Below are 20,279 nucleotides of genomic sequence, written 5' to 3'. Positions count from 1 at the left end.
AAAAAAACTAGAGACATTGACACATAGACCAGACACACAAAAAAAGAAACATTGTTATTTCAACAAAAAAACATCAAATGTGAAATGTAATGCAGGGAATTCTGGAAATGTCAATTTACGGTCATTCACTGTAATTTTTTTTTTTCTTCTTCTCACTATACTATAAAAAACTATATTACTGTAAAATTACATGTAATGTCCAATACAGTTTTTGCTGTATGTAGTAGGGGAGCTTACTGTTAACCAATTAATAGATTTTTACTGTTAAAATCATGTTTTTTTGCAGTGAATGTTTATTTGTTCATCTTTCAATCATTATTGTATTGCATAGCATTGTATCTTTTTCCTACAATAAAAACTACAGAGCTTGATCATAGCATATCAAGCATTTTCAAACATATCATCTTAGTAAGTCATATTTATTGCAAGATAAAGAGTGACAATTGATATTTATATGCATTTTATATGCATACTTACATTTTATGTAAGTACTCTGTTATTTGTTAGGTTTGAGTCTGTGATTTTATTTATTTTTTTTTTTTTAAATAAGCTCCATGTTCTCATATCAATGTTATATGTGACCCTGGACCACAAAACCAGTCATAAGGGTCAATTGAGATGTATACATAATCTGAATTTATAAGCCTTGCATTGATGTATGGTTTGTTAGGCTAGGACAATATTTGGCCAACAACTATTTCAAAATCTGGGGGTGCAAAAAACAAATCTAAATATTGAGAAAATCACCTTTAAAGTTGTCCAAATAAAGTTAGCAATGAATATTATTAATCAAAAATTAAGTTTTGATATATGTACGGTAGGAAATGTATAAAATATCTTCATGGATCATGATCTTTACTTAATATCCAATTGATTTTTGGCATAAAAGAAGTCATTTTGACCCATACAGTGTATTTTTGGCTATTGCTGTTGCTTGTTTTGTTTTTTTAAGGTTCAAAAGGGTTCAGTTCTCAATAGGTTCAAAAGGTTGAAAACCCTTAAAAACTATTTTAAACAATAAATAGATTTTTGGACAGTAATTATGAAATGTCGTTCTTTACAGGGTTAGTGATTAGTTTTATTCTGTAAAATTGCCATATAAAATATTCCGCTTTTTTGAAGTCACACATGGAAATTAGTTGGGTGTTTATTGAATTTGGTCTTTGTTTACAGCCGGTCCAGCGGTGTGGTCTGCTCGGCCCTGCGGTCATGTACGGCACACGAAAGACCTGGGACGTCGGCCACACCCCCTGCCTGCAGGAGCTCTGGAACAAAGACCTCTCATTGGATGGTAAGCACTGTCACATGAGTGGACTACAAAACCGGTGTGGCAACATTCTTCTGAGGATAGTTTAAATGTTTGAGTGTATGTGGGAGGTGTGTGTGTGTTTGTGTGTGCAAGAGCTCAGTCATCGAGGAAAGACCGAGGGATGTGCTCTTGCACACTGACAAAGAGCAACACAGACAGACAGTTTCAGACCTAACGGAGTACACTATGCGCTCTAACCAGGTGCAGAAGGGTAAATCTCCTTAGAGACGAGAGCAGGGCTTGAACGCGAGCACTGTTGTGTGTGCCAGAGAAAATATGTACTCTGTGCGGCACGGGACAATATAACAACGGGCACAGCGATTGTGTGAGAAACAAAGAGCAAAAAAGACTAAACAAAGAGGAAAATCAGGGAAATGTCGAGGCTGAGTGCTGGCGGCTGCGTTTTGCAGTGATGCAGTGACAGGTTTGCATTCAGTCTGATGCTCTTCTACGAAAGCGGCTCTACTGCTGTGTCATCGTAAACCGCACCGGAGAAAAACTGCACGTCTCATCTGTGAGAGTGTGACGGAAAGCTGTTTGAACAACAAAACGGTAATTGTTTTTTTCTGATAAGGTTCAGGGCTGCATTGGAATCCAGGTTAATGCATCACTCGCAGCAGGTTGTTATCTTATCATGTGTTAGTGGTTTCTGTGACGCCTGTGGGACATTTACTAGATTGATCATTGATGTGTTCTCTGCATATTCAGCTAGTCAGGATTACTCTACCCAAGACTTAATATTCTGTTATAATTTATTCACCTTTATGTTGTTTCAAACCTGAAGGACTTTATTTCTTTATTATTAACTGTTTGTGCATTAACGTTAAATGAGGACACAAAACCACCAGAAAAATATAAAAATTGCCTGAAACCTTACCTTCAGAATTGGATTTTTTTTATTCACTAAGTTAAATTCATTATATGCTAAAGATTTTCTTGAATATGCCTACACTGCAAAAAATGCTTTTTTACTTAGATATTTTGGCTGGAAACAAGACAAAAAATCTAAAAATTCTTAAATCAAAAATTGTCTTGTTTTCAGAAAAAAAGAAGACAAAATTAAGTAAGTTTTTGCTTGGAACAAGTAAAATAATCTGCCAATGGGGTAAGCAAAATAATTTTATTTCAAGATGAAAACAAGATTATTTTTCTTACCTCATTGGCAGATTATTTTGCTTGTTTCAAGCAAAAACTCACGTAATTTTGACTTCTTTATGAAAACAGGACAATTTTTGCTTGTCTAAAAAAAATCCTTCTTGATTTTAAGAATTTTTAGATATTTTGGCTGGAAACAAGACAAAAAACATTTTATGTAGCTATTATGCAAGGCATCAAATCAAACAATCGTTGAGAACGGTGCACCTGAGCTGAACAAAGGTGTGTCCAGACACCTTTTAAATGCTTTAAAATACTAAAATGGCAAAAACTAATAAAATGGTTGAATATGTTCATCTAACGGATGTTTACATAGGAAAAAACCTCTTTAAAACGAAGCCTTTTGTGAATATCCACTTCGTCCGGCGATGTTTGTTCTGTGCTCCTAAGAACTTCTATACTGCGTGTTTTAATGATTGAGAAGCTATTTTAGATAATTCAGTGAGAGAATGAGCGCAAATCAGTTACAGTCTTTTTGCAGAAGAAAGATATTCCAAATCTTCTGAAACTACAATGGTTATGTGTGAGGAACAGACTGAAATGATGCCATTATTAACTGAAGATCTTGACAATGGCTATAGAGCACGTTGGTTTGTTCATGAGAAGTAGCCATACCAGTGAGCAAATCATTATTTGAGTCTACTTCTCACACAAAGCCATTGTGTGCCTTAAAAGTCACCTGGACCAGCGTTATTTTAGTATCAGTTATATAGACCAATTTGAAATAGACGTCACAGTTGCGTCACTTGCAGCTGTGCGCGCATTGTGGTGGCAGAAAAACACTTGTAACAAGTGGAGGGGAACAGGAAACATCCACGGAATAAGAAAAAATGTATTGTTGTGCCTTTAGATGTCAAAATAAGAATGCAGATCATTTTTATTGAATACTGTCGTCAAAAACACCATTTGAAGCTAAACGGAATGTTTAAATGGACAATGGGTGAAAACTGTTGTGTTACTCTACTTTTAAAGCATAATTTTGATTTAAGCAATAGGTCTACATGTTATTCACAAATCCAGTTTAACATATATTAGTTCATATTATATTAGCCCTAGAGTTACAGCATGAAATACTATTTAAACCTATAACATTTTACATTTACCTATTTTATCTCACAATTCTGACTTTATTTTCTCCAAATGGAAGTTTATATGTTGTGTTTCAGACTTTATAACTCTGTTTAACTCTTCCAGAACAACAGTTTACAAATAATTTACTCACCCCCTTGTCATCCAAGATGTTTGTCTTTCTGTCTTCAGTCGTAAAGAAATTGTTTTTTGAGGAAAGTGCTTCATTTTTCTTCATATAATGGACTTCATTGGTGCCCCGATTTTGAACTTCCAAAATGTAGTTTAAACAGAGCTTCAAAAGGCTCTAAATGATCCCAGCCAAGGAGAAGGGTCTTATCTAGCGAAACGATCTTTTTTTTTTTTTTTTTTTTTTTTTTTTTTTTCAAATAAAAAAATACTTTTTAAGCTTTTTAAGCACAAAAGCTTATGTAGCACAGGTTCTGGGATGCGCGACCACGACACTACGAATCACGTGTACTCCGGCTCAAAAAGGTAGAATATGGCGAAAAACTCCATATAATTTTCTCCTACAACTTCCGACATCGTTGTTCCTTTTTGTTTTTTTTTTGTTATCTTTGCGCGTTTGCTTTGTGAACACTGGGTCTGTAGCTCCGCGTGACCTTTTGATGTGATTCAGTAGTACATAGCGTCGTGAACGCGCATCCCAGAGCCTGTGCTACACAAGCTTTTGTGCTAAAGTAAACTAATTTTTATTTTTAGATAAGACCCTTTTTCCTCGGCTGGGATTGTTTAGAGCCCTTTGAAGCTGCATTTAAACTACATTTTGGAAGTTTAAAATCAGGGCACCAATGAAGTCCATTATATGGAGAAAAATCCTGAAATGTTTTGGAATAATCTTGGAATTGCAGGAATAAAATTATGAACTATAAACTCAAATTTAACCTCTTTATTCTTTTATTCCATGGTTTCCATAGACTGGCATTTTCTGCTACTAGATAGGCTCCGCCCAAAAAAAGTCATCACTGTTTTTGAATACCAAATTGGTTTATACTATTATAGTATGGCTTTTGTTTTTAGTTTAGTAACATGTTAAGTAATTATGTTCTGTGTGTAATGTTATGTGCTTTTGTAATTTTTATATTGAATTTGTATTGTAGTTTTAGTTCAGATTTTTTTTTAAATTTGATTTTAGTGCTTCAAGTCCATTATTTATTTAATAATTTAACAAAATTGATAATTAATAATATTCTCTTTTTTGTAGTTTCAGCAAGTTCCCTGGATATCCTGATGAGTGATGGTGAGGAGGAGAGCTCCTTCCTCTCGTTGCCCAATTCTGTCCTTCAGCGCCACTGTTTGACCTCTGACCTCTCTGAATCAGCCACCTCAGAACAACAACAGCTGCTCATACAGGTGAGCACAGCTATTGTCATTGTTTATACTAAGCATTCTGAGATACTTATCATTACTAATGGATCAGTGTCTTTTACATCAAATCCAGTATTTATCTGGGCAATTAAGATTATAAGATGTGCTCATGAAGGCAAATATCACTGTTATGATTGCTTATAGTTGTTTAAGGATTTACTGCAGCACATCATTTTCAGATTCAACAAATCAGTATATTAGAATGATTTCTGAAGGATCATGTGACACTGAAGACTGGAGTAATGATGCTGAAAATTCGGATTTACATCACCAGAATAAATAATTATTTTAAATATAGTGAAATAGAAATCAGTTATTTGGATTATAAAAATATTTCACAATATTACTCTTTTACTGTATTTATAATCAAATACACTGCAAAAAAAAGGCTTATCTTTCTTATTATTTTTGTCTTGTTTCCAGTCAGAATATCTAAAAATTCTTAAATCAAGATTTACTAAATAAGCAAACAGATGTAAGATAATTAGTCTTGTTTCCTGGGGAAAAAAATCTAAATGAAGTGCATTTTGCTTAAAACAAGTAAAATTATCTGCCAGTGGGGTAAGAAAAATAATCTTGCTTTAACGGTAGTTTAATTTACCCACCGGCAGATAATTTTACTTGTTTTATGGGAAAAACAAATACCTAAATGAACTAAATATCTTGCGTCTTTTTTGCGTATCTAGTAAATGCATCTTGATTGAAGAGTTATCAGATATTTTGACTGGGAACAAGACAAAAATGCAAAGTAAGATAAGCTTTTTTTCCAGTGTAAATGAAGCCTTGGTGAGCTAAAGAGACCAGCCCAAACTTTTAAATGGTACTATATATAATATATATGCATTAATTCTCAGCCATCTGTGTTTCTGTGATCCAGTGTTGTGATTGAATCCATAACTGCATTCGGGAGCTGGTTTCTGTGTAAGTGGTCTGTTCTCTAGCTGTGTGATCTTTGCGTAATTGGTTTCACAGGGTTAATAAGTCACAGCTAACAGGCAGCGCTGCCTTTGTGTTCTGTGTTTAAACAATGTTATCAGCTTTAGGGCTTCTCAGAGGAGCTGGTTGCTCAGGCTCTCTATAAACGACCACAGGGTCTGTGTGTTTCAGTCTAAGCTTCCCAACATCTGCAGGCAAATCACATTTCAGTTTTATTTCATGGGCTGCTGTTTGCTCATCCACTGATCTTGTTTCTTAGTCTGTATCACATCTAAAAACATGTTACTTTTTATGCTTTAAATGGGAAGTTTTGTAAGATAACGATGGATTGTTTCTTCAATGAAAATTGACAGTTAGAGCTAAATGTTTACTTGTTCTCTAGATATTGTGAGTGGTGTTTGACCATGATTCTGTGTTTGGGAGTTGGTGCCGGTGTGTTGCTGTTTGGTTGTTAGGTTGCTGTTTATTGGTTACTTAGTTACAAGTGAAATAAGTTTCCAGGCCTCTGTTATTTTGGGTTGAGTTCCACCATCCATTGACAAGTTCTTACTTAAACTGGAGCGTGAAGTCCACATTAGAGTCTAGTTTGTAACTCTACTTGGTTTTAAAGGGATAGATCACCCAAAAAACGCATTAACTTAATTAATTAGTTGTGAAAAATAACATGATTAAAATGTTTTAACGCAATTAATGTGCTGGCCCCGCCCACAGACCTGTACATCATCTTATTTTAAACAGTTGATTGTTGACAAATAACTCCATAAATGCAGTTATGCCCTAAAAGTCAAGATATTAGTGCAAAAAATGCTTCTGTATGTATTTTGTCTCATATTTATATCACATATCAGATGATATCACACGGGCATCAAGAGCAAAATGACACCAGAGCTAATCTTGTCCTGATCTATCACGAGCTTAAATGTGATTTTATACAACAGTTCAGTAAATAAGAAGTTGATATTGTTATATTTTAAACACAGTACTGTGTTTTTGATCAATTTTGCAGAGAACATATTACCTAACATATTATTGAAGCCATAGCAGAATTGTTGCATGTCTCCTAGCAACACAGCGGTGTTTAGTTTCTGGATAAATCTGTGTTTTGAATGAATTGTTTGAATAAATGATTCAAAAGCCCAATTCATAAGGAAGAGCCATTTACTTCATTCCTGAATGAATCAGCCGTTTGAACGAATCGAATGAGTGAATGACTCAAGACATTTGACATCAAGACACCTGCTGGCAGATTTAGTTTCTTATTTAAAGGGATCATCGGATGCCAAGTTCACTTTTACATGCTGTTTGTACATTAATGTGTGTTGGCAGTGTATGTACACATCTACCCTATTATGATAAAAATCCATGCAGTGGTTTTTAATTAATCTGTAAAAATAATATCCCCTTTTTCAAATCGAGCCATTCTCGGATGACTGTCGTGTTGCGTCACACCCACAGAGGGCGCTCCCACGATAGTTGATTGACATGAGCGTCTTACCTCAGATCAGTTGTAACAGTCCGACCTCTGTTTTGATGCCGGAGCACGGATGTAAGTTAGACAAGAATTGAGCAATTGAGGTGTTGTGTTGCTGGATGTAATAATGAACATAGTGGTCGTCATTTAGTCCCGACATCTGAGGCGCTGAAGATGCAGTGGATTACGTTTGTTTGTGAAGGGAATGCGCCTCCCGATCTACATATATCTGTCTATGTTCGCGCAAATCATTCGTGATCCAGCTTCACTTACAGCAGAAGTGAGTATAAGGGTTTTTTTATGAATCTTTGCGATCGCCTTTCCTAATAATGTGCTAGTTAGCAAGTTTAGCAGCTAAATGCGGCTAAAGTAAACAGGCTCGTCACTCCACAGAGAGAAGAGAGGGGCGGGGCGAGCAGAGCTCATTAACATTTAAAGCAACCTTGACCAGAATGGGATGATTTTTGCAGAGCTGATTTTGGCAAGGTAAAAAGGGTGTTGTTTTACACTACCATTGAGAATTTTTAACCAAAGTATATTATAGACTTTTCATTAAGACCCTGAAGAATCATATCAACTTGTGGAAAATGGGCATCCAATGACCCCATTAAAGTATCATTTAAAATAAATAAATAAATAAATCTAAAGTATAAGTATAGTTCACCCAAAAATTTAAATTCTGTCATCATGTACTCACCCTTATGTTGTTTCAAAGTTCTTTTGTAGAACATAAAATAAAGAATTTTAAAGACTGTTGGTAACAAAGCTGTTTTGGTTACCACGACTTTCATTATATGAACAAAAAATACTGAGATGTTTCTCAGATGATCTTTTTTATGTCCCATAGTTTATATTAGACCGTTGCAGCCTAAATGCTTGTGTAATAAATTTTATGTTGAGTCAAATAAAATCTATGTATTTCTGAAACTACAATTTGTAATGTTTATTGATACTTTCTCATTTAACAGAAAAATCTTTTGTGGGTATTTTCACAGTCAAATTTATTTAGCGATTAATTAGATTTATTAATCAACACACGTAATTAATTAGATTAAAAAATTTTAATCGAATGACCGCCGTAATTATAATACAGTGCCCTCCAAAAGTTTGGAAGCATCCCTGGCAAAGTGTGGTTTTGGAAATTTTTTTTTTTGGTGCAAATACATTAAAGTAGCTTGACATTATCATTGAAGACCAGCAATAATAATTTTCATTTTGATTACATAATAATGGCAATATATACATGTCAAAGTCAGACATGCCCCTTTGCCAGCTGTGATACCTGGTTAGTGGTTTAAACTTGGTCCAGGTTTTTAAAAGATTTTTGGGTCAGCACACCTTAATAGCTTCAACAATTGATTGTCAATTAAGTTTAGAATACAATGAATTTAGGCCCAGATTATGCAGAGCTGTAATAGCTGCTAATGGTGGATATTTTGATGAATCGAAAATTTAAGTTTTTTCTATGTATAAACTGTTTATGTAATAAAATATGTTTTCATAGTTTGTGTTGTCCCTTATCAGTGCAAAATTATCACAAATTAAAAAGGATTCATGCCAGTATTGTCCAAAACCCCACTTTTCTAGGGCGTTTCCAAACTTTTGGAGGGCATTGTATATGTGTGTAAAAGACTGAAGTGTGCAATTCAGTCAATCAGCTATTTTGCATAAGGTGCTCTTTAACATCAAAACTAGGCTAAGTTGCATGCACTGTAACTAGTGAAACCAGCCCTGGTCTCTAGATAAGACCAGAGTTACATAACATGATCCACTGTTAGTTAGTTACGCATTAGGAGTGCAATCCTCCTCTCTTTGATCTCCAAGGGTGGATCAACATCTCTGAAAAGGACAATCCCGAGTGAGATTTGAGCGTGCTGGGGTTTCCAGTCTTTTCACCATACCATGAGCACAGGAGAGATCTGATTGGCTAGAGATCACACGTGTGGTGTGTCCCAGCCGCTGCTTTTCAATGCATTGATGACTCTTCTCAATACAAACAATAGTTTAGACATGGGATAGCTTTGTATGTGATTCTCTAGATCTATCTGTGTTGACCAGGCAGTGTTACCTGTAAAGGTGCGATGCTTTTCAGTAGTAAGAGTTCCAGCTTAATAGGTGTCTGAAATATGGGATTTTAAGACATTAGATTTTTAAATCTTCAAACATCGCTTCATCTCAGTGAGTTGGTATGTGCTCATTTTGTCCTGATATTTAAAAGTTTGAGTTATTTTGTGTGATTTAAAGTTTTGAGTTGTCCATAAGTGTCACACCATTGATCTTTTCAATTTCATGCTTTTCTACTCACCATTTTCCCTCTTGTTGTTCATTTCTGTCTCTCTGCACTGCCTTCTCACCATTTCACCTGTACAGAAGGTTACTTTGTCCTGTTCCTGGACGTCTGCCTACGTAATTCCCTCTGATTCTTTCTTTGTGCTTAGCTGTGAGCTACTTTGCCTCGTTCTGACGTCAACTTGACAAAGCACACTGTTAATAGTTCCACCCTGTTTGCATAAATGTCTGTACTAGAGGTTTTGTAGTCGTCTGGGATCCTGAAAACTGTATCCTAGGTAGTTTGTGCTAGTAGGATTAGCCACTTGCTCATAAGCTTTCTTGTGTAGTCAAAGGAGTAGTTGAATTTTTGTCCTATTCCAAACTTATACGATTTTCTGTCCTTGTGTGTTTGCGCAGACGCTACAAGAGAGAGTTTGTGAGTTCCAGGCACGTTTGCGCAGCGAAGACGCTGCAAAAAGACTCCTCCTACAGCGACTGCAGACACACGACCACCAGATCAACCAAGACAACCACCACAACCAGGAACATTCATCCATTAACCAAGAACCTCAAGTGCAGGACGGCCAGCTCAACCAAGCTGTGTCACCTACAGGTGAGAGTGATATGAGATTGTTCATATTGAAGAAACTGTAGCTGTAAATATAAATTGTACTTTTTAATATTTTTATTATTATTATTATTATTATTATTATTATTATTATTATTATTATAAAAACTATTACATTTTTAATATTTCAATTAATTATATTTCTGTAGATTTTATTATAAATGTTTTTTTTGTTTTTCATTTTATAATTAAAAAATGTATAATAAATCTATTTATTTCTTGACCAAAAAAAAAAAGATTGCTTGTACAGCAGAATATGGAAAGTGATATGGGTTTGAGATTATATAAACGATTTTTAATATTATTAATTATTAATACATTTAATTATTCACTTAAATAAATTGAGTAAATTATTTATTTATTTGTTTATTTTGAGAAGAGTTCTTTTAAAAGCTATTTGCTTTTCAGATTTTAGAAACTGTTTCAAAATTATTATTATTATTATTATTATTGTTGTTGTTGTTGTTGTTGTTGTTATAATAATTATTATTATTATTATTATTATTATTATTATTATTATTAATTATAATAGTTTATATTTCTATGTATTTTATTAATTATTTTTATTTTTTATTTTTGGTATATTTCATTAAAAATTCTTACATTTTATAATAAATCAAGTTAATACTTTTTCATCTATTTACATTAGTCTTGTGACCTAAAAGCTTTCTTGTCATAAAGTGTGTGTGTGTATGTATATGTGTTTATAGGTGTGAGGAGCTCTGGTATTTTAACACAGAGGCCTGTGGATTTTCCCAGCGCTGTAAAAGTGAGTAAAGTTCACTCACAGGAGAAACTGCAAAAAGACGAGGGAGAACAACTTGCTCTCATTACGGGGCTGCGCACACAGGTACTTTATACATGCACACACACACAGAGAATAGAGCTCAGTTTTCCAGCCAGACTCAGAAGAGCACCACCAGATCATTTACATTCTTCAGTCGCCGTGTATTGTGACCTTTTATGCACTGATATTCATTGTTTCTGTCTGGTTAGATTAAAATGGATCAATACATCATGAGGGTGGATGCATGAACTTACTGACTCATTTTTGTGAAGGGATTTGGCTGAATAATACTGGTGGTTTGTGGTTTTGTAGGTCAAGGAGCTGGAGGAGAAACTAGTGGATCAGACGCAGGAGGTGGAGAGACTGCGCTCTGAGCTGGTGAGAGACTGGGAGAGTTGTGTCACACTCAGGGCCATTGTGTGAATAACCTGATCGTGGTGGGCTAAAGTCACCACACTTGTGTGAACCACATTTCTTTTGTTCAATAAAGAGCTCATGCTCCTGCAGGTTTACCCTGACCTGATTTAGTTTTATGATGGGAGGGGAGGGAGTATTAACCTGGTGATCTAGATTTGTTGATAGCAGAGGAATGTATCCCTGCAGCCCTGGAAGATTTAAAGCTGGCACTGATCTCAAATTTGAGATGGGTGTGGGTGTACTTAACTGTACTTTACAACTAATTATAATAAAACCTCACCCTCTACGGAAAAATAATTAACATTTATTTAATTTCAAGTTTTAACAGGTCTTTTTTTTTATATCAGGACATTTGAGGCATTAAAACAAAAATCCTTTTCACCAAGGAGACATTAAACTGCTTAAAAGTGACAGTAAAGACATTTAATGTTAAGATGTTTAAGACACATAATGTTACAAAAGACTTCTATTTCAAATAAATGCTTTTTTTTTCTTTTTATTCATTATAGAAACAAAAATGTTTAGCAGCAACTTTTTCAACAATGAAAAAAAAAAAGTTTCTTGAGCAACAAATCAGCATATTAGAATGATTTCTGAAAGATCACGTGACACTGAAGACTGGAGTAATGCTTAAAATAAATGACATTTTAAGATATAGTCAAATAAAAAAGTTACTTTAAAATATTGTTTTAAAATGTAGCTGTTTTTACTGTAGTTTTGATCAAATAAATACAGCCTTAGTGAGCATAAGAGACTTTTTTAAAAACATTACTGACTAGAGATATATATGCAATGCACATATTTTTGAGTACCATTACTGTAATGAACATTTGCTCATATTAACTGATCCAAATGTATTCACACATAAATAAAAAAAGAAAATTCTATAGATTTATGGTAGAGGCTTTGGGTTAGAGTTTGTCAGTAGTGATTATACAGTGGTGGCAAAAAATTTTAAGAACGCTAGCATTTTCACCAGGTTAAAAAAATGGTTTTAAGTCTTTTTTTTTTTTTTTTTTTTTTTTTTTTTTTTTTTTTTTGTAATCCTTTGCTGTAGTGTGTCAGTAGGAAATATTAGTTTGCATTTCCAACTTTTTTTGTTTGTTTGTTTGTTTGCACAAGGAGTCTTGACAACAGCCAGTACTCCACACAGAGATCTGATTCTCATCATCTTCCAGTCTGTCTGGAATGACATGAAGAAACAGAACAAACTGAGACAGACTAAATCCAGAAGAACTGTGTCAACGTCTCCGAGAAGTTTCAAGAAACATGCCTGCAAAGCTGTTAAAAGTTTCAGGCTGTAAAATGCCAAAAATAATGTCATAAATAGATTTCCTTTATCAATTTAGTTAACAGAAGTTAATTAAATCAACATTTGGTGTGACCAACCATTGTTTAAAGCAGCTTTTGTCCTAGGTTCACTTGCGCATAGTTTTTCAGGTAGCTTTGTCTCTTGAAGCATCTTGGAGATGTTGCCACAGTTCTTCATTCCAGGCAGACTGGATGATTATGATGAGATTAGATCTCTGTGTGGAGCACTGGCTGTTGTCAGACTGCTTGTGCACACAAAAATCTCACTGGAATATTACAATTAATGACAAAATGAATGTTTGGAAATGCAAACTGATATTTCCTACTGGCACACTACAGCAAAAGCTAGAAATAACTGACTTAAAATCATTTTACAGTCGCTGGTGAAAATGCTAGTGTTTATATACAAATGTAATTTGTATATGACACCATTAAAAAGTCAATAGTAAATCCTCTTTCAGCTAAGCAAATGTGTATGTATGTGTCTAGGGGGCGACAGATCTGGAGAAACAGCTCGAGGTGCTGGAGAGTGAAAACCAGCGGCTCAAACAGGAGCTGAGGGCCAGTCAGACCCAGACAACCTGCTCTACCGCCCACTGCCCACACAGCCAGGTACTCATAAAACCATAAACCTCTTAAACCTCAAATACAATCAGATTGGTTGTTTCTATAAAAAAGCAGTTTTTTCTGTTCTCTAATGCTCCGTCTCTCTGTCTGCATCGGTCCCAGGATGTGGAGGCCCTGCGTGGAGAGCTGTGTCGTAAGGACGAGGAGTGCCGAGAGCGGGAGCAGCGACTGGCTGCGTTGGAGCAGCAGGTGCAGGAGAGGACGGATGTGGTAGTTCAACTGCAGCAGCAGTTGGAGGAGGCGGCGCAGCGCAGACAGGATATCCAGCAGCAGCTTGAAGAGGCGTCACGTCTCAGGAGCCAGAGCGAAGAGCAGCTGACCTCACGACTTCGTGACGCTGAGGAGTCTCTCTCTCGCCAGGCTGCTCAGCCGCTGCAGGTCAAGGTGAGCATGTGCCAGTGAAGCATTAGCCGTGTCTCGTTTTGAAGCCTGTGCCCTTCGGAGGTCACGTTAGTCAGCTGCTTATGTCATCGATGATGTCTCATTTGAGAAAAATAACCTATCATACATAGATATGACTGTTATTTCTTATGAGCCACAAAATGTATATTTCTTTCTTTCTTACTGTGCATTGCAGTGGTTATTTTTTTTATTTTTATTTTTTTATGAGGCATCCTCGATGTATACGGCTGACAGATGTGACCTCTTTAATTTAAAATGTTTGATTGAAATGTAATCTTCTATCATAGAGACTTGTGGATTTGTTTTTTCTTCCTTGCATTTTTAAAAAATTAGTTTTCTTTTTTTTTCCCACTTTAAGCCTTTAACTGTCACTCCCATTTTTGAACACAGACATAAAAATGCACTATTCAGACTTAAATTTTTATAATTCATGAATGAAAACAGTTTGTAATATGATTTTAATGTATATTTTCTGTGGTAATGCAATGTCTGATTTTTAAAATGCCTTTCAAAGGATGAATTTTGAGATTTTAAGTTTTGATATATATATATATATTTGATATATTGTTTTTTTTTTTTTTTTTAATTTGCACTCTTGACATATATTAATCTATTACATTTCCTACATAATTTGTATGCAAAAATATGGTAAAACAATGTATATATTTCCAACGATGTATAGTCATGATTAGAGATCAGCAGCCAAATTCAGGATTTATATACAAATCTTGAACTAATCCTTGAAAGTAGACATAATAGAAGGTAGTAGAAAAACAAAATTAATACAGCAAAACCAAAGACAAACATGCAATGCAATGCAATTTTTTTTTAAATGTTAGTTTTCATTTTGGACTTGCATTTACAATGTAGAAGTAGTAGTCATAGGGAGCTCGCTATAAGGAACGCATCTATGTGCTGATTCTGTGCTTGTGACTAGAAGCAAGATGCAATTTTCCTAACTAAATGCATCCGTTTCTCACTCTTCCTGCAGTATGTGACCAAGACAGTTGAAGTGGAGTCGGCTCAGTGTAAGCAGGCTTTAATGGAGGCTCAGACTCGTAACCAGGCGCTGCAGGAGCAGCTGAGTGTGCAGAGGCAGCTCCTCAGAGAGCTGGAACAGCAGCTTCACGAGTCCCAGAGAACCAGCAGTCAGCTTCGCCAGCAGGTACCACACTCACTTCCTGTATGCAGTGTCCTGATTTACCATTTGGCCAAATGTTGCTCCGATATGACCCTGTTTGTGGTGACCATGGTGATTTGTTGATCTGATATTGTCTCTTCTCAAAAGACAAGTGCTTTGTAAGTTTAATAGGGCCCGCTATGAAATCCTTTATGTATGTTTTTCCTCAAATTCTGCGTTTTTAATTTTAAATTGTCTGGATTTCATTTTTATAGTTTAATTAAATTTAAATAAGTGAAAAAGTGCTGCACGACAGAGGTTTACATTAAGGTTTGGATGAAAAATTATGATATTGTGATATTCCTTAAAAAATATCACATATAATTATTATATATAATAATATATATTATTATTATTATTATTATTATTATTATTATTATTATTGCTTTAAGCGTTCTTCTGTAATGTAGTAATGAGTCATTTTGTAATTGTGGGTACATCTCATGAAGTATGTTTTCAATATATTTTCATCAATATAAATCCCCGATGCTTAATTTTCTAGTACACAATTATATTTTTCCCAATCACACTACTAAATGTTGAAAAAGCCGTATCTTTTGTTCAAAACTGATGTTCATATCACATACAACCCTGGTATTCAACTGTCCGATTTTGTAACCTTGCTCATTCTACGCTGCATTTAAGCATGAAAATGACCTCAAATATAAATTAATTTCATAGTTTTGCCTTCAGTTAGGTTGGGTCATCAAGACATTTGGGTGTGCACTTAAAAATTAATAAGTGTTTATTGTATTATAACTTGTTTTATTTGTGTCCAAAAACCATTGTCAACTAAGTTACCCACTAGAAAACCCCCCTCAAAAAAAAATGGTTTGTCCCATTCTTGCATAATTTGCACAGTATGATGATATTTCCAGTATGATGAAGTTATGTTCTCTCTTTTTCCCCTAATATTGGTTAAACTAGCAAACTTGTGTTAAGAGTGGATTAACTGACTGTCAACAGTGTTACCCAAGTATTATTACTGCAGATTTTAACAAGGCAATTTAACTAAAACTTATGTTTTGTTCATGAAAATATATTTCTAAACATACCATATGATCAGTAGTTCTAGGCTTCAGTGTTGAGTACAGGTCCAAAACACTAAAATGTCAACTAAGTTACCCGTCAACTGTGTTACCCAGTAAAGATAACATAGTGGACAGTAGCAAACATAGATGGTATTTTATGCACATATTCCTACAGATCACCTTTATTTATATAGCACTTTATACAATATAGATTGCTTCAAAGCAGCTATGTAAGGTTATGTTTGGATTTTTGGGAAACAGGAAAACTTGTTTTCTTCACATTGTTAAATTCTAAATGTACCCCTAATTATAGAATGACCCTAATGTATTTAAACCCAGCTTTTATTTTGGCTGGTTGTAGTAAAGACCTTTGAGTTTCTTTGTGTATCTGACAATAGTTTTCATCAAATGAAAGTGTGAAATGCTGGTAAAGTGACTCTCAGAGCAACTCTTGGGATAAAGTGCACGTGTTTGTCATCACATAGTGAGACAGCAGATGCTAAAACTCCATGAGCGTCATGCATCATTCAGTATGTGTAGTAGATGAAACTTCACAACTCATTCAACCAGAGACACTCAAAACATGTAGACTTCATATTTATACTTTCTGCACTTTAATATTCACAAACTCTAGTCAATGTGGTGATTAAAAGTTCCATAGCATTCCACATTATACTGTAAATTCCCTTTTTATGACTTTGTTCCACAATTCTGTCTGCGTCATTGAAATCATAAAGGCCTAGGTTCAAGGTTCTGTGATATCAGTGTTTTACGGCTCTCTCTTCACTTGCGTTACAGCTGAGGACGGACCGCGGCCGTCTGTATGGTCTGCTCTCCAAGGCGGTGGGTGGGGGTAACAACGAGGTCACCCACAGGCTCTCCAAGGTCGGCCAGATTACTCTGCAGGGGTTAAAGGTCAAAAATGTGTCATGGGTCAGATTTCAACTGTGATTATAGGAAATTATTTACGGTGGGCAGACTGCTTAGTCTTTGTCCCAATTTAAGTGCAAATCAAAGATGTAGATTGGTGTCTCATGCTCATTTTTGACCTATGAAGCCCTGAAACTTTGCAGAGTAACTAGCTCACAGTCCCTTCAGGGTTATACTTTATTCTATCTACAGTAGTAATCCCATAATTTACTGTGAAATAGTTGATGTCACCCCTGTTGTGTACTTCATATGTACTGGTGCTTGACCCCAGCTGCACTTCCCATGTGTGACCAACAGCCCTCCACCCACCCCACAAGTCGCCTTTCACTTACCTAACTGATTAGACTAGTCTAACTAATAGCTCTGGTTAGTAGTTCAGGACGTCTTTAATACTGGGTTTGTGTTGTGTTGTCAAAAATAGGCAATTTATTTTAAACGTGGAACGCATATCTCTGCTCATCTGTGATGTGTTGATGCCTTTTGTGATTATTTAGCAAAGTAGTACTTGATTAATATGATTTTTTGATATATTAAAAACTTTAATGACCAATATAACACTGATATATGATATCACAGCCATCAGATTCTTGACTGGTAGTGTACTCTGCAAAAAATGCTTTTTCCACTTAGATTTTTTTGTCTTGTTTCCAGCCAAAATATCTAAAAATTCTAAAATCAAGGATTTTCTAGACAAGCGAAAATTATGGTCTTGTTTTCAGAAAAAAAAGTCAAAATTAAGTGATTTTTTTTTTTTTATATTAATTTATTTATTTTATTTTATTTTATTTATTTATTTTTGCTTGAAACCAGCAAAATAATCTGCCAATGGGGTAAGCAAAATAATCTTGTTTTCTGCTTGAAATAAGATTATTTTGCTTGTTCTAAGCAAAAACTCACTTAAATTTGATGGGTTTTTTTCTGAAAACAAGACAATAATTTTTGCTTGTCTAGAAAATCCTTCTTGATTTAAGAATTTTTAGATATTTTGGCTGGAAATAAGATGAAAAATCTAAGTAAGAAAAGCATTTTTTGCAGTGTAATGCATGCAATATTTTAGCATCACAAATATCATAGAATTAGAAATAAAAATGTATCTGAACTTGATTAAATATGTAAAATAAATGAATTTATTCTTATACTTTATATAGAAACTTCTTGTTTCTGTAATACTATTATAGTAATTTTTGCAAATTTATTTAGTATTTGTAGTATAGTATTTGTTGAAAACACAAATAAAAAAGGAAGTAAACAGTCTAGACAGGGTTAAATTTGAGGACTGTTTGGTTGTACGTTTTGCCTTTTCAGATGTTTGGATAACGGACATCTCATGATGGTTATCTCATGATTCATGACATCTGAATAAGATAAAATCAGTGACTAGCACCTTTGCTAAAAAAAAAAGCTGTTTACACTGACCATTATCTTGATAAAGTTGAGTATGAGCTACCAGTCATACAGTGAGTTGCTGATTTAATCTTTGTCATTGTAAACTCCTTTATAATGGAAAAAAATAACTTATGTAATTCTTCATGGCAAATATTTACCATCTGCATAGAGCTTATGAGCACAGTGAGCTCACAGGCTTTTGTTGACCTCGGGGTTAGATGTGTTGACAGTACTGTGTGTGTGTGTGTGTTAGATCCTGGTGTATGAGGGTGAGATGGAGAGAGCTCAGGGTCAGCTTGAGGCAGAGATGCAGAGTCTAGAGGAGGAGAAGAACAGAGTGATCGAGGAAGCTTTCATCAGAGCCGAGAGTGAGATGAAGGCCGTTCATGAGAACCTAGCAGGTGAGACCACATGTATTTAAGTCCAGGTCGTATTTCACCATAGTTGATTTTCATGACAATTAAGCATTTTACATGACTCTGGAGCACAAAACCAGTCTTAAGTAGCACGGCTACATGCGTAGCAATAGCCAACAATACATTGTATGGGTCAAAATGATCAATTTTTCTTTTATGCCAAAAATCATTAGGATATTAAGCAAAGATCATGTTCCATGAAAACATTTTGTAAATCTCCTACCATAAATATATCAAAACAACATTTTTGATTAGTAATATGCATTGCTAAGAACTTCATTAGGACTACTTTAAAGGTGAATATTTAGGGGTTTTTTTTTGTTTTTTTTTTGCACCCTCAGATTACAGATTTTCAAATAGTTGTATCTTCATGATACCTGTATATTCATACATCAATAGAAAGTTTATTTATTCAGCTTTTAGATGATGTATACATCTCAATTTTAAAAAATTGACCCTTACGACTGGTTTTTGTGGTCCAGGTCACATATTCGAATTACTTTGCAACAACAACAAAAAAACCACTATATTTTAGCATTCTTGTTAAACATATTAAACGTAATTACTGTTGAAACAACAGTAAATTATGCACAATTACAAGCTATTAACTATAAACCCAACCCAACAGTAGTACATTTCATGTCACTCAGTCATTATTTGTGTAATTAAATATATATTTAAAGTGTTTGTGTCATGCTTTCTTTATGTAACTATGTAACTGTTGTATTAAAATCATATTTTATTTGTAATTTTAATATAGTACAACAATTTTATTAGTGTTTTTTTTTTAACAACTTATAATTTAAATGCGTAGTTTTTTTGTTTTGTTTTTTTTTGTTTTTGTTTTTAACCTGTTAACATGTGAAGCACCAGTGACCTACAGTATTGGTTTTGTTTTTATATTCACAGAGTAAGTAGTACGTCTTTATTTAATCTTGACAAACTATACAGCACTAGAAAGGTAAAAGACTTAAGAATTTTTTTTATTTTTGACCTCTGTTTGCTGTTATATTGAAAATTTTTAATTTTTGTCAGGAGGTATGGGAACTCAAAAACAGTCCATATCTTTAATATGAAGCATAAAGCCCTTATGCTTCCACTCAGGATTTTTTTTTATCTTTTATCTGGCTTTTTATCTCTGATTATGGCTTTTATTCTATCTCTATCTATTTATATACATATATTTTAGTTTTTTTTTTTTTTATTGCTTGTATATTAACTTTTTCTGCCTGTATATCAACTATTTTTATTCATTTTATACTAGTAAATTATTGCTTTGGAGCATGTATATGTTTGACTCACTCAGGGTTTTGTGCGGCAATATCCTGTCTTGTCAAACGTCAAATAAAACTAACTTAGTCTAAAAGTGTGCTCATTTGGTGAAACTTTTCGTCACTTAATTATAATCACCATTGAGAATATTGAAAATTTAAAGCAAAAAAGAGAAATGTACTGAATTATCGTGTTTTTTTAATTATGTTATTTATTCGTTTTTTTATTCTGTCTTTTGATTTTGCGGTGAAACATGACCTACACATGTATGAATGAATGAATGTCTGTGTGTG

The 20,279-nt window shown here is 34.4% G+C and overlaps 1 protein-coding gene across 9 annotated transcripts in view; it reads left to right on the top strand.

The window, feature by feature from the left end:
- The window catches only part of kifc3 (kinesin family member C3), a 57,442-nt gene that overhangs the window by 25,582 nt on the left and 11,581 nt on the right, over positions 1–20,279 (top strand). For 6 of the 9 annotated variants that reach the window (XM_051134821.1, XM_051134823.1, XM_051134818.1 and 3 more), the window contains exons 2-10: positions 1,174–1,291; positions 4,758–4,906; positions 10,017–10,212; positions 10,938–11,077; positions 11,327–11,392; positions 13,232–13,354; positions 13,472–13,753; positions 14,763–14,936; positions 18,552–18,699. In XM_051134821.1, coding sequence (XP_050990778.1) covers positions 1,210–1,291; positions 4,758–4,906; positions 10,017–10,212; positions 10,938–11,077; positions 11,327–11,392; positions 13,232–13,354; positions 13,472–13,753; positions 14,763–14,936; positions 18,552–18,699 — 1,360 coding nt within the window. In that variant the 5' untranslated portion in view covers positions 1,174–1,209. Of the gene's footprint in view, positions 1–1,173; positions 1,292–1,384; positions 1,862–4,757; positions 4,907–10,016; positions 10,213–10,937; positions 11,078–11,326; positions 11,393–13,231; positions 13,355–13,471; positions 13,754–14,762; positions 14,937–18,551; positions 18,700–20,279 lie in introns of those variants that run through there. The other 3 variants (XM_051134825.1, XM_051134827.1, XM_051134824.1) reach the window with 2 other exon arrangements.

The sequence above is a fragment of the Labeo rohita genome, chromosome 18, assembly GCF_022985175.1.
Source record: "Labeo rohita strain BAU-BD-2019 chromosome 18, IGBB_LRoh.1.0, whole genome shotgun sequence".
Classification (NCBI taxonomy): domain Eukaryota; kingdom Metazoa; phylum Chordata; class Actinopteri; order Cypriniformes; family Cyprinidae; genus Labeo; species Labeo rohita.
The sequence above is the reverse complement of the archived record's forward strand: the minus strand, read 5'-3'. Positions and strand labels throughout refer to the sequence as shown.